The 12,758-nt window shown below is 43.3% G+C and overlaps 1 protein-coding gene across 3 annotated transcripts in view; it reads left to right on the top strand.

The window, feature by feature from the left end:
• The first annotated feature begins 954 nt into the window (after positions 1 to 954).
• HCRTR2 (hypocretin receptor 2) overlaps positions 955 to 12,758 on the top strand; it is a 35,875-nt gene continuing 24,071 nt past the window's right edge. For 2 of the 3 annotated variants that reach the window (XR_004496496.1, XM_033513009.1), the window contains exon 1: positions 955 to 1,672. Coding sequence is in view for 1 of the 3 variants with exons in the window: in XM_033513009.1 (XP_033368900.1) it covers positions 1,444 to 1,672 (229 nt within the window). In the remaining 2 variants the exon portion in view is untranslated. Of the gene's footprint in view, positions 1,673 to 5,728; positions 6,615 to 12,758 lie in introns of those variants that run through there. The other variant, XM_033513010.1, reaches the window with a different exon arrangement.

The following is a 12,758-nucleotide window of genomic DNA, read 5'->3' as shown; positions in this document are numbered from 1 at the left end:
GGAGGAGGTATTCCAAGTGTAGGTATGCTGCCTTGAACTTTGAAGGCAGTAAAGAAGCTGCACACAAATAAAAAAACCACTTGGGTAGCCTGAAGTACTGTCTAGAGATAAGCACTCAATGCACAGTGTTGATGAATGAGTATCTGTCTCTCTGTTATGCTTGTGTTGGAATAGAGTTGCATCATAATACTTCTTCCATTTCTATGGAGGTGCAGACCCTGCACTGAAATGGTTAACTGAGCGAGTTGTGCTATGTCACAAAGGAAATGGCACTTTTATCAGACTCATTAAATTATTCAGATATGGAGTGAACAGATTGCCTGAATAAGAGGGGATTTTATCAGTCATGGAGGGACAATTCCAGACCTATCCCTTCCCTTTCAGAGATTGTACACTTGGCAAAGTATGAAAATATTTCAAGAAGCAATGACCAGAAGCCAGGAAACCTATCATGCTGTTTAACTAGCACTTCTGGGTTCTCTTGAACTGCATTCTGACAGCTGAGCCCATTTCAGAATAGCTGAGGGGTAGTTTCTGTATCGAGATCCCAAGCTGGATGTTTGAAACAACCTCAGTGCAGTGAATTCATGCTAAACTCAAGCTACAGTGAGGTCTCACAATCTTCAAATCCAATGAAACCTCACATTTATCTGCTCAGCTCTCTTAGGGATTTTCCCACCAGTGCTGGGAAACCCACAGGGTTCCCGTTTTAGCCTAACTTTCAAAGCAGCACAGAAATTAGACAGCCTCATTATCCACTGTTTTTTAATGGCTCCTTTAACCCTGCGCTGTCCCCCACCGCAGCCTTCCACAGCCTTTAACTTACAAATATCTTGAATGTATCTGGAATCGAATGTAGAAAGGTCTAAAGGGAAGTGCTTGTGCAAGAGAGCGTGAGAAACTGAGGAGAAGCAGAATCAGAAGAGGGATGGGCAAGCTCGAAGTAGAATTGGGGGGAGAGATGAGGAGCTGGGGATGAGCTGAAGCGGGGGGAGGAAGAGTGGGGGAGACATGGAGAGATGCGGAGGTGTGCGAGGGTGCGTGTGCATGGTTTGGGGAACAAAAATCGGCATCGTCTGAAACGGACGTGACTTTTCCAGCGGAGGCGGGTGCACTCTGGCACCTGAGGCATGCAACCTACCCCGACCAGCCTTTTCCACGACGGTGCAGGGGGTGCAGCCTCTGCGGGGGAGGCTGCACCCCTTGCCCGGTCGGGGAAAAGGCTCGTCAGGGCGGGTTGGGGACCGACGCGGATCCCCAGCCTGTTCCCGCATTGGTTCCCGTAAGTTCCCGCGTCATTTTTCTCCCCACACCCCGCTTTTCGCACTGGCAACCACAAGCCTCGATGGACGGGCGGGAGAAAGCTCGGATGCTCTGAGAGGGTCTGGGTTTGGGTTTGTTGGCTGTTGTCTTTTTTCCCAGCCTCCGGAACAACCACTAGGGATGTCCGGGATTCAACCAGAGGATGATTCCCCTCCGTACAGGAATTGGACGAGTGGGTCGGAACTAAACGAAACGCGGGAGGCTCTTTTAACCCCTTCCTCCGACTACGATGATGAGGAGTTCCTGCGATATCTCTGGAAGGAGTATTTGCATCCCAAGGAATATGAATGGGCGCTGATCGCCGGCTACATAGTCGTCTTCATTGTGGCTCTCGTCGGGAACGTCTTAGGTGAGTCGAGCTCCCCAAAACTTCCCGTTCTCCCTTCCCGAGATGGGCTGTGCACGGAGAGTGGCTGAAAACCGGGGTGGGTTTGGCACACCCCGCTGGAAAGGCGGCAGTCCCCAGCCGAGGGGGAAAGTTCAGGTTCCGCTGAAGGGGCCGTAAAACCCGCTCTCCCTACCGGGCGAGGGGCCGCGGCGGCTGCCGCTCTCCTCCAGGGCCGGGCACGGGCAGCGGGGTGCCGGAGCGCACCGGGGTGGCCCGGCGGCCCAAAGCCGCGGCTGCCGGCCGGCTCCCGCCCCTGTCCCCCGGGCCGAGGTGCTGAACCCTCCCGGCACGGCGGCGGCTCCGCCTCTCAGCCCGCTGGGGAGGACGCTGCTCCCTCGCTCAGCCCCGGCCCGGCGCTGGGGATATCGAGCTCGGGCTGGTTCCCCGGGACGGGGACGAGGGGAGCGGGACGGCGGCCGGCCCGTGAGGGGAGCCGGCGGTGTCGCCTCAGCCGCGGCGGGCGCAGAGCGCGGCTCCTTCCCCCCGGCTGGAGCGGAGCGGGGCCGTGGGGCGGGGGCGAGGCGGCCGCTGCCGGCGCTCATTGAGGGAGCGAGGCGGGGCGGTGCCTCCCCTGCAGCCCGCCTCCTCCCGCTTCCATTCATCCTTGAAGGAGGCGGCGGGGGCACCGGGCTGCTCGGCGGCAGCCTCGAAGGGAGCGGTAGGGGCGCTGGAGTGTGGCGGAGAGCTGAGGATAGTGAAGGGAGGGGGGCACGGGTGGGCTGGGGCAGCAGCGGTGTGTGGGAGCGGCAGAGGGGTCTGGCCGTCAGCAGTCCGCCCTCTGTCCCCCATCGCTTCTCTTCGCTCCCCATGCCTCCTTTTCGCTTCCCCGAGCCCGCAGCCGCCCACAGCAGGGGCTCTTGCCGGGCCGTCGGAACAGGCGCTTCTGCTGGTGCAGGGGAGCGTGGCCGTGCCCGTACACACCCGCCCGGGGCGGCCGTGCCCCCCTTCCCCGGGGCGGCCGTGCCCCCCTTCCCCGGGGCGGCCGTGCCCCCCTTCCCCGGGGCGGCCGTGCCCCCCTTCCCCGGGGCGGCCGTGCCCCCCTCCCGGGCTGCGGGTGGCCGGGGGAGCGGAACAGGCGCTGCTCCTCAGCAGTTCTGTGTTTGTGAATGGACGCGGTGTGGGCACCGGGAGGACCCCCCGGGTGACGGCCATTGGCATTCCCGTGTCCATCCCTGTGATACTGCCGTGAGCGGAGCGCGCTGGGCCCCGCCCCGCCATACGGGTCCTTCATTCATGATTTTCGGAAGGAATTGTGCGTGTCAGGGCTGTCACTGCAAACTCTACAGGCTTCCCGAAGTGAGATGCAAATGAGACTACAGCCAAAGGCAATATTTTTAAAAGCTTTTTTTTTTTAAGATTTCAAGGGACTGATGGTGCTCTTTTTTTAGGAGTTATGTGGCGTTGCGCTAAGTGCCTGTGTGCACGTTTGCTCAGTCCATTGCTCGGCGTCCAGCTTGACCGACAGTGTAAAGATAACAGCCCTGGCAAAGATGCTTCATTTTAGACCGGGATAAAAGCTGTCCTTCTTTCTAATTTTGAGCAAAAGACTATTTTTAGGAGAAACACCTGTGCTTACCTGTTATCCTCCACCGATACTGTAGACAAGCTGTCCTCTCACCTGTAGAGATTCAAGGTCAAACCTTCAGCTGTAGGGGCTTTCACCCTGTTTATGCTTTCCCCCTCTGAAGCCAAGAGGAGAAAAGCTTTCCTCTCTGTGCACTCACAAATAGACATGATACCAGTGCAGACCAGTGCAGCTGTTCTTTCCTCACATTTGCCTATGTTAACTCTTTGCTTGGGATGGAAACTGGTATCTGGCTGTCCACCCACCATTTCTTTTACTGGATGGAATGTCCACTTCTTGTCCTCTGAAATCTCTCTCTCCAAGTTGTAGTACGTGGTAGGTAGACAATCTGTGTCTTAAAATAGACAGAGAAGTACCTGAATACCTTTCTATCCACTCCTCTAAATCACAGTAAATCCTACAATAGATAATTCAGCTTTACAGCTGGACTCAATAATCTTAAAGGTCTTTTCTAACCTAAATGATTCTATGATCCTTCTCAAGCTGTTTGCTCCATATTGCTGGTTCTGTTTATGGGTGAATTGTTTGTGGTGTCTGCAGGTGCCTGGTAGCTGAATATGGTCTCATCTTTATTCAAGAAAGCTCACAGTACACTGATTGCAGGCTCATGTGATTCTGAGGAGAGAAATGCATGTAATCTAATGCTCTTTACAAAGATATTTTTGAGGAACTTTTTTACTACAAGTGAAATCTGATGTAGAACAGTGCACATGTTGGTATCTCTGAGGAGCTGATTTCTGCTGCGTGAAAAATCTATATTCAAGGTTAATCTGGGATTTATTCATGGACCTTCTCAAAGAAGGGCAGGAGTGCTTCTAAAGAAAGTTTTAATGACTACTAGTGCTTTATAGTATCATCCTTAATGCCTTATAATATTACCCTTAAAAATGCATTGCATACCTTTGCTTATGTTTGCCTAGTGTTGCAGAGCTTGTGGCATGTGTAGTCAATGCTTTGATTCTATTTTTAACATGTCCTGTTCAAATAACACTTAAGCAACTGGGAAAAAATCTTCTCTTTCCATATGTGATGCTGAAAATTACAGTTCTGCTTCTTATTTTGGTTTGTGCACTCACATGGAATAAGGAATGTCCCAGACATTGTATCTATTCAAGTGGAAGACACAGCACATGCCTTAAATATTAGTAATAAACTGGATTGAAGCCTTCTGACAGGTAATTAACAACCAAGGGTAGAATCAGAAGCTCAAACTTTGATTGACATCTATTGGATTCTTGAGTGAGATACACAGTAGGAATTCCACTAATAATAGCATATAACAAGGTCTGCATTGCTATTTAGCTTTCAATTTAATTAGGGAAGTTGACACAGACTGACTGAGCTGCTGCACAAGCCAGCTAAAGTGAAAAATATTAGCAAGTCTCTGTATATGAATGCAGGTTTCAGTATTGCACACAAAGTGCTTCATGTCAATGATTCTCTTGTATGCCTGGGTTGGCCACTTACCAGGTATTTCAATGTAAGTCAAGGAAAAGAAACAGATTTTAAGATGGTTTTATGGCATATTTGCATGAACATTCAGGAAGTCTGAAATATAGATGGCAATATCAATATGATTTATCCTATTTTCTTCTTCACTTGGTCACTATTTATCACTATATGCAGAACAAGCGTGGAGGGTAAGGACTTCGTTTTGCAAACAAGACCAAAACTTTTCCTTACTATTGCAGAGCAATGAAACTCTTGAAATTCCTTTGCACATCTAGTGCAAAACATAGGACTTAATGTAGAATGTATGTTGACTGTAAAGACCTTTTTCTTATTTATTTGAAAACATGTCATTAAAAACATTGCTTAAAAATAGGAAACTAGATAGTTAGGGAAGAAAAGGTATTTTTAGGATGTCTAGAGGTCGCTGGTTACTGGTGCCATTCCAGGCTGATCAGTTGCAGTAGTTAATAACTGGAGTAAGACTACAAGGGATTGAAATGAAATGTACAACTACATGTATTTAACTCTGTTTATACATATGAAAAATGCAAGTGACCCTTGTTGAAGTTACTCATTCACATGGGTCAAGATTTTTCTAATGAAAATGGTTTCTCTCAGGGAACATGCATTCATCAAAATGAAAGTGTACAGCAGAGATCACTTGGTTTGATCAAAGACTGAAGGCAAAACAAGCAACCTTTTGGCATCCCACCAGCTGGGCTGCTGGGCCTCTTGGCAGGCCTCCCCAGAGCTGGCAGGAGCTGAAATCTTTAGCACATACAAGCTGCCAGTCCCCAGCTTGAAAGTCCTCAACACTGCTGGCTTCCAAGGGTAAGAGACCATGCAGTAGTTCAGTGAGAAGTCTCAGAAACTTTCTTTACTCACAGTTTGGTGATACTTGGTTTTCATTTCAACTCAGAACGAGATTGTGAGAGACTTTGCCTTCTCTGGATAGATGAATTATTTATTATCTGTTTTACAGTAACTGCTAGTTTTGCTGAGATCTGTAAGAACCCAGCTATGCTCCTGTCTTCAAAGAGCTCGTAGACTGACTCACAGAGTTCAACAGCCTCCATTTGTTTTTTCTAGGGCTGGAGCAGAAAAATCTGTGTATGGCTCTAATGCCGGAGTCTTGCTCAATGCCTATGAATAGGCAACTCTCTCAAATGCAGCTCTGTTACAATTTTAAAGATATCTGGTGAATACTGAGGTCTAGGCATACATGCCTATGTTGGTAGATTTGGATGAGTCATGTATTCTCTTAAATGATTTTCATGAATCGTATTTCATTGCTGTAGATGAGGCATATTTCATTTAATTACATTTTAAATTATTACTTTTTTTTTTTCAGATTACTTGGGGAATCTGGCACTGAAAAGACTTTGTTTGTAATATCAGCATGAGAGTCACCTTTATCTGTTGGATGAATAATAACTAGAATGGCTTTATCATTGTTAAGAAGACAGCACATAGGAAATGAGACAATATGTATATATTTTTTCTACCTAAGATAGAGAAAGTATGAGCTCAATTTATGTGAGAATTTGGTATCAACTGAAGTACATTGCTGTTTCCATAATACAGGGATTACTCACCATCTTTCAAAGTAAAAAAAAAAAATGTTGAAGGGTTTGTTGTTTTTTTTTTTTTTATTATAAAATACAGTTTATTTTCTACGTTGCATGTCAGGTGAAACCTTTGTTTTCTTGGACATAAGCAGCTGACTTACTGCCTGTCTCACAAGTGGAATGTGTCAGAACTATGATGGACTGTTCCCCAGGGGAAGGAGTGCAGCAACTGAGGGCAGCAGCAAGACTGACAGGACAGTGTACTCACCAGCACAGTCCCACAGTGCCTGAGAGCTTGGTAGGTCTGAAGATGTTTACCAGGTTTCAGTCACCTCCCAGCAATTGCCAGACAAATCTATAGTGATGAAACAGGTCTGAGGTTAAGCCAGAAAATCAAGTCAGTGGATGAGTTTTACAATCAAATTCAGCAAGGCAAAAGTATACTTGCAACCTGGTCTTTGCCTGAGCTTAGTGTGAGTGCCTGAGCTAAAATGCAGCTCTGGGGCAGAAGGCTGGCTCCCAAAAGAGTACTTCAAAACTCCAAAAGCTCTGTTCCCAGAAGCCTGGTCCCAACTTATATGCTTTTCCATACCAGAGCTGGCCTCCAGCTAGCTCCTGGGCAAGGGGCAGAGGTTGTCTGCGGGTGCACTCAGCTCTGACAGAACTGTGCTCTGTCTCCTGGTTCTTTGCTCAGTAGGACTGCAAGGATTTTAGCCAATTTGTAGAATATTATATTAACAATGAGGATCCATCATAGAGATTTACAAGTTGTATAACATTCAAGGTATTTGCTGGAACGTGTCACTAGCATAATGAATTGTATTTTCTTTGTATATCCTGCAGAAAAGGCACTAAGTCTTACATCTCCATTAGAAACAGACGTGGACATGGAAAGGTTTTTCCTAGTGCAACTCATGTTGCAGTGACGATGGATGCTTTTTGAAGCATACTTTTTCAAAGTTGCACAGCATTTCAGCTGTGAAACACACCTTCATTTTAATGTCAGCTTTTAATTGAATCAGCAGAGTGTGAAATCTTTTTATCATAATGTCACATACAGTATGACATCTAAATTTCTGACTCTTCCACCTGTAATACAAAGTGTGGATAAAGATTTTGTAGGCTTTATTTGTAATAATATCAATTATTATTTTGAAACACCTAGTCAATCAGTATAGCCAGCTCTGCAGAGATGACTGGGTTTGCCAGTTAGTACTGGTAATGGTTTGGGAGGCAGGGGGTGGATATTTTAAACCAACCTGTCATAATCGATATGTTAGATTAGGAAAACTGTGATGGCACCATCACAGTTCCTCCAGAGCTGACCAAACCAGGCATTATGGGCAGTCTGTTTTTATAGCATAGCTGATCTCCTGCTAGTAACTCCCATTTCCATTAGATTGTTGATCGCCTAAAACTGTGTAATGTGGTTCAGTTAGAAAGTGAATCCAGTGCCATTTAGATGGTTGTGCTATTACTCCCAATTGTGATCCACAGATATAAGCTCCAGTACACAGAAAACAGTTCTTGTTTTCTTCTCTAATGCCTTGATAAGCCAGTCCTTAAGATGCAGAAGTGTGCTGGAGCACATGAGTAACTCACAACTCTTTAGTCTGTTTAAAACCTTTGGTACAACAAAACATGTTGTAGGTGTAAAACCTAAGAAAACATATTGCTAAACCAAATTAACTGTTGTTAGCTGTTTCAGTTTCTGTAGCTCCTCACTGTCTTTTTTGGGTGATTAGTTACATTGTATATTCCAGTGAAGCTGATATTCAACAAAATACTTTGGGATTTCATGTGTTCTGTGTTACTCAACTACATTTTTTACAGTTTTGTTTTTTTTTCCTGTGTGATGGAACCTACACATACACTCTTGTTTATATGTGATACATAGGCAGCATGACCTAGCCACGTGCTCTTTTTGTTGTGTTTGTAAGAATTTCTTCAAACATGTTGGAACACATTTAGTGTTTACTGCTGATGAGGAGCTATTGCCTCACTGGTAGGCCGTGTAATTCCTCTGCTCAGAGTATTTGCCATCTTTTCAGCTATTGCATCACATATTCAAGGACAGTTCTTATCTGCCAGGCACTGCTACCAGATACAGGAAATTTTTTTTCAGTATTTCCTTCATAATAAGCATTGTATTAAACAGCTTATTTTCTTTGTGTCATTCTTTCTGATACTTCTCAGTGTAAGCCTGTTCTCATGTTGGTCTCCTTTCTTTCAGATAAAGTTATGTAGAAATGAAATAATGTGAGTTTAGAGCTTAATAGTGGGTAAGAGATGGACAGCCTAAGAATTAGATGTCTCCCTATTCATCACAGAAGATAATGCTTTTTTTTAGATCTTCTGTTCTCATGGCTGGTTTCCTTCCAGCAGTATACATTCAGTGATTTCACATGGGCTCTAGCTCTCCAGAATTCCCCTTGGCAGCATATCTGCTCAGCCTTTCCTTCAGCCTTCCATGATTGTGTTGCTTGACACCCCACCACTCAGATCTTGATTTGCAGCAGCTAATATCACCAAAAGAGAATAAGAGGAAGAATTCTATATGGAGAACCAATTAATTGTGAAGAGAAAACAATTGGGGGTGGGTGGGTTAGGAGATAGAGCATAAATAACATATACTTCAAAACTGTTTATCACATTTCTTGTCACTGGTTGTAAAATACTGTGAAAGAGTAAAGTTTTTTTAGAAGCTTTCTGCCTAATGCATTTGGAGATGCTGATTACCAGGTCTTATAATCACAGCATCAGTTCCAAATAACTTGGAACTATGTATATGACTATATTATGATATTTCAGTCAAACAGTTGTGAGACTGAATTACCAAAGCAAAATAAAATCATTGTGGTTTAGTATGAAAAATAGTTCTTTGTTTACTTCCATCTGGGATTTATTATGCATCAAAAATTAGATAAGAGATAAAGTCATTCCTTTATATATGAAAATGTCAGGTATTTCTGGGTATGGAAATTACATTTCTATTTTGGCCAGGAAGTTGCACTGAAAGGTGACCCGTTGAATAAGTGGTTGACAAGACTCCTGGAGTGTAAGGGAAATGATTTACGATTGACATGTAGAAAACAAATTGACAGCTGACCCAGGATTCTGCCAGTGGAAGGACTGCAACTCAATGTTTAATATGCTCAAGACAGCATAAATCTTCCAGGAGGCAAGCAGCTGCACTTTATACCAGATGGTCCCTTTGTATTGTTTTCATATTCAGCTTGAGATACAATGAGCTGTGCTAATTGATTAAACACCATTACAGCCTCTAATTAAAATGCCTCAGGACACTAAACCACAGGGACTAAATTTGTACGTGAATAATACCAATCTCCCTATATTGTCATATTAGAGAAGGTGGGGTTTTTTTTCTTCAGGAATATGAGGTGAAGCTTTCTTGATGGATTTCTAAAAGCAATCCATCTTAAATTTTAACTTTGATTTTAACCTTTTATGTTTTTGTCCTTGTTGGGATTTTCCTGTGAGAATTTTCTGGGAAAAGGAAGATAGTCAGTGTTTGGAGGATGGGTCCAGAAACCAGCTTCGTTATCACAGAACTGTCCTGGCTTATGGAGAGTATCCACAAATGTTTTTTCGAACACTTTGAGCCTGGCGGCTCCAGCTGGTTTCCGAGCCTTCGCTGACACTGTGTGGAAGAGGTGGGAACAGCAAGCGCTTCGCTTAAAGCTCTGCTGAAGTCTGGAGAAAGAAAAGGGAAGTGTCCCCAGTGAGATGAAGGATCTGGGACAGTCTAACAGCCATTGGAAAAACAGCTGCTCCTTGTGAAACCTGGCCTGCCTGTTTGCACTTGCAGGAATAGCTATAATTCTGATTGGTTTTGTAAAATAAAAGCAAAAATATGGAAAATACATTGGACAGGTAATTAGGTTCCATTAGAGCACTCTCAGTAGGGAAAATCATGCACAGCAGAAGCATGTTTCAGAACTGTTTTTTTAAATTTCTCACCCCTTTTTTTTTTTCCATTATTGTAATCCTCTTTTCTTCAGTGGCTGTGTTAACACCACTTTCCCCACTTTCTTTCTCAATCCCATTTATAGCTAGCAACATCAAAGGCTGCATAAAAGCTTTGCGCATAATGTTAAATTGAGGTTTATTCAATTATTTTTACTATTTCACAGATATTTTTAATGGAGGTATAAAGAGCTTAGTTTGGGCCTCTCTTCTGTGCTCTAGCTAAACAGGTATCCTGTTAATACTGTGGTATCTCCCAAGCTTTTTAGGAAGGTTACTGCTGGTCTCATCTCCTATTTTATGATTTTGAAGTACTTTTTGGTAAAATACGCTCCCTATTGAGAATCTTTACTACCTTTCTTATCCTTTCTTCTCATCTTCAGGATAAGTGGAAATTCACAGCTCTCTGCTATTTCTTTTTGGGTAGGCAGATGGCATTTCCACTCCATGGAATTTTTTTCCCCTAGCATGTTACTTGAGTGTTTCTTTGTGAGCTGAGTGCCTCTCTGTAAGACTGCTTGAGATGAAAATGTATAATTAAAGGAGTGCAAGTGGAGAGTATTTAAATTCTTTTGATCTGACACTTAACTAGCTGCACAATATTCAGTGGCATAGTCAAATTATTTTTCACACCTTAAAATAGCAAGTTTTGAGCACAGGCTAGAAAACCTTTCTTGATGAGCTGCTAGAACACTATCAATGAAGCTGTTGTCCAAGACTACTGAGTAACCTTGGACTGTAGTAAACTCAAAAAGAGTGAGGCTGGAAGAAATGTATTGAACTAACTTTGTCATTTAGGACTTATTTATGGCTTTTAATCATTCTGCCCTATTCAAATAACTTGTATTAAATCCTCACAGCTTTTAGCCTTGCATTGAAAGAAAACATTACCAATGCTTGTGGCAGGCTGAAAACAGTACTGCAGACAGCAGAGGGCAGTGAGGGCAGAGAAAGCTGACTTGGTTTTAAAATGCTTCCTCTTCAGACTTCTTTTCACTTTTTTTTTTTTTTTTTTAATACATTCGTGGTATGAATTTCTGAGATACTTAATTATTATGGTAGTATGTAAATATTTATGTACACTTAAATCTGGTTAAGGTGCTCTTGTGGTATGTGCTGTAAAAAGAATGGGAAATGTTTTATGCTGAGAAGAAGAGAAGAGGTCAAAAGGGGAAATACACAAGCATAAGCAGAGAAATAAAAAGCAATAAATTATCTAGCATTTCTATGCTTGCAAACTATTGGGCTTTTTCACTTTCTGGGTGCCTACCCCCATGGGTTGGAATTCAGTGGAATTCAGGGGTAGTTTCTGTACCTTGGCTTTCCTCAACACTTCTACACCCTGAGTAGCAAGATAGTCTTTTATTTTACTCTGAGGAAGAGGGAATTCTGAAGTTCATCTAAATTCCGTCTGTGTTAAGCCAGTGTGATCTGGAAGGTTTACTACACGGCAGGGAATTAGGAGTCCAAGTTTCTCATTCTGTGTCTGATTTACTTGTACGCCCTTTAACAACTTCTGCTCTGCACTTCACTTTCTTTGTGTCAGATGAAAATGGTAGTAATTCTTATATCTCTGGGGTATCACAAGGTTTCATTTGCTCATACTGATAGATAGCTTTGAACTCAACATGCAGAATGCGTTGAGTTGATTTCTGATACAGCTGGCTGCCAGTGAGATTGACCTCCTATTTGTCAATTTAATGGATTTGTTTTATCAGAAATAATGTTTATGTTCAGGTCTTTTTCACATGGACCAGCAAAGGAGTGGGAATAGGCCTGGTCAAAGACCAAACATATCTGCTTAAACCTTGTGCCTTGAGGCACTGACATCCATGGCCGTAAATTATGTACTGAATTGGGTAGAACACAGGACTGTTGAAACCATAATATGAGAAAAAAGTAGCCAAACTCTGAACTTTTAAACAACCTTTTATTTAATTTTTGCCTGTTTATAAAAGGAATAAGAAGTACAGAAAAAAATTGCCACTTAATATCAACTTTTGACCAAGTAAAAGACAGGACCATACTTTCAATATGAAATGCATTTAAGCCAAAGAACCAGCCATAAGTAAATGTCCAAATCTTCAGATTTTTAGAGTTAGGTATTAAAATTGTCAAAAGTGAAATTATTTTTTTCCCCAGCATTGCATTTCCAACTGCAAACAACATTCCAGAGGGGCAGCAATGTATTATTTTTCTGTTAGGTGCTGCCTCTGCACTGTCAGACTGTAACTGTGGTAACCCCATGCACAAGTGACAGTGATAAAGCTCTGATTATTTATGTTGTAATAATCATCCAATGCTATAGAAATAATTACTTTGGTAGGTACCTTAAATCTTCCAATTAGAAAGAAAATAAAATCAATGTGATGCTTCCTTTAAGCCTTTAATTTATAAGCCTTGCCTTTTAGATATCTGAGGCCAAAACTAAGAAAACTGGAAATTCTGTATTCAG

Source organism: Parus major, chromosome 3 (genome assembly GCF_001522545.3).
Source record: "Parus major isolate Abel chromosome 3, Parus_major1.1, whole genome shotgun sequence".
In the NCBI taxonomy this organism is placed as follows: Eukaryota; Metazoa; Chordata; class Aves; order Passeriformes; family Paridae; genus Parus; species Parus major.
The sequence above is the reverse complement of the archived record's forward strand: the minus strand, read 5'-3'. Positions and strand labels throughout refer to the sequence as shown.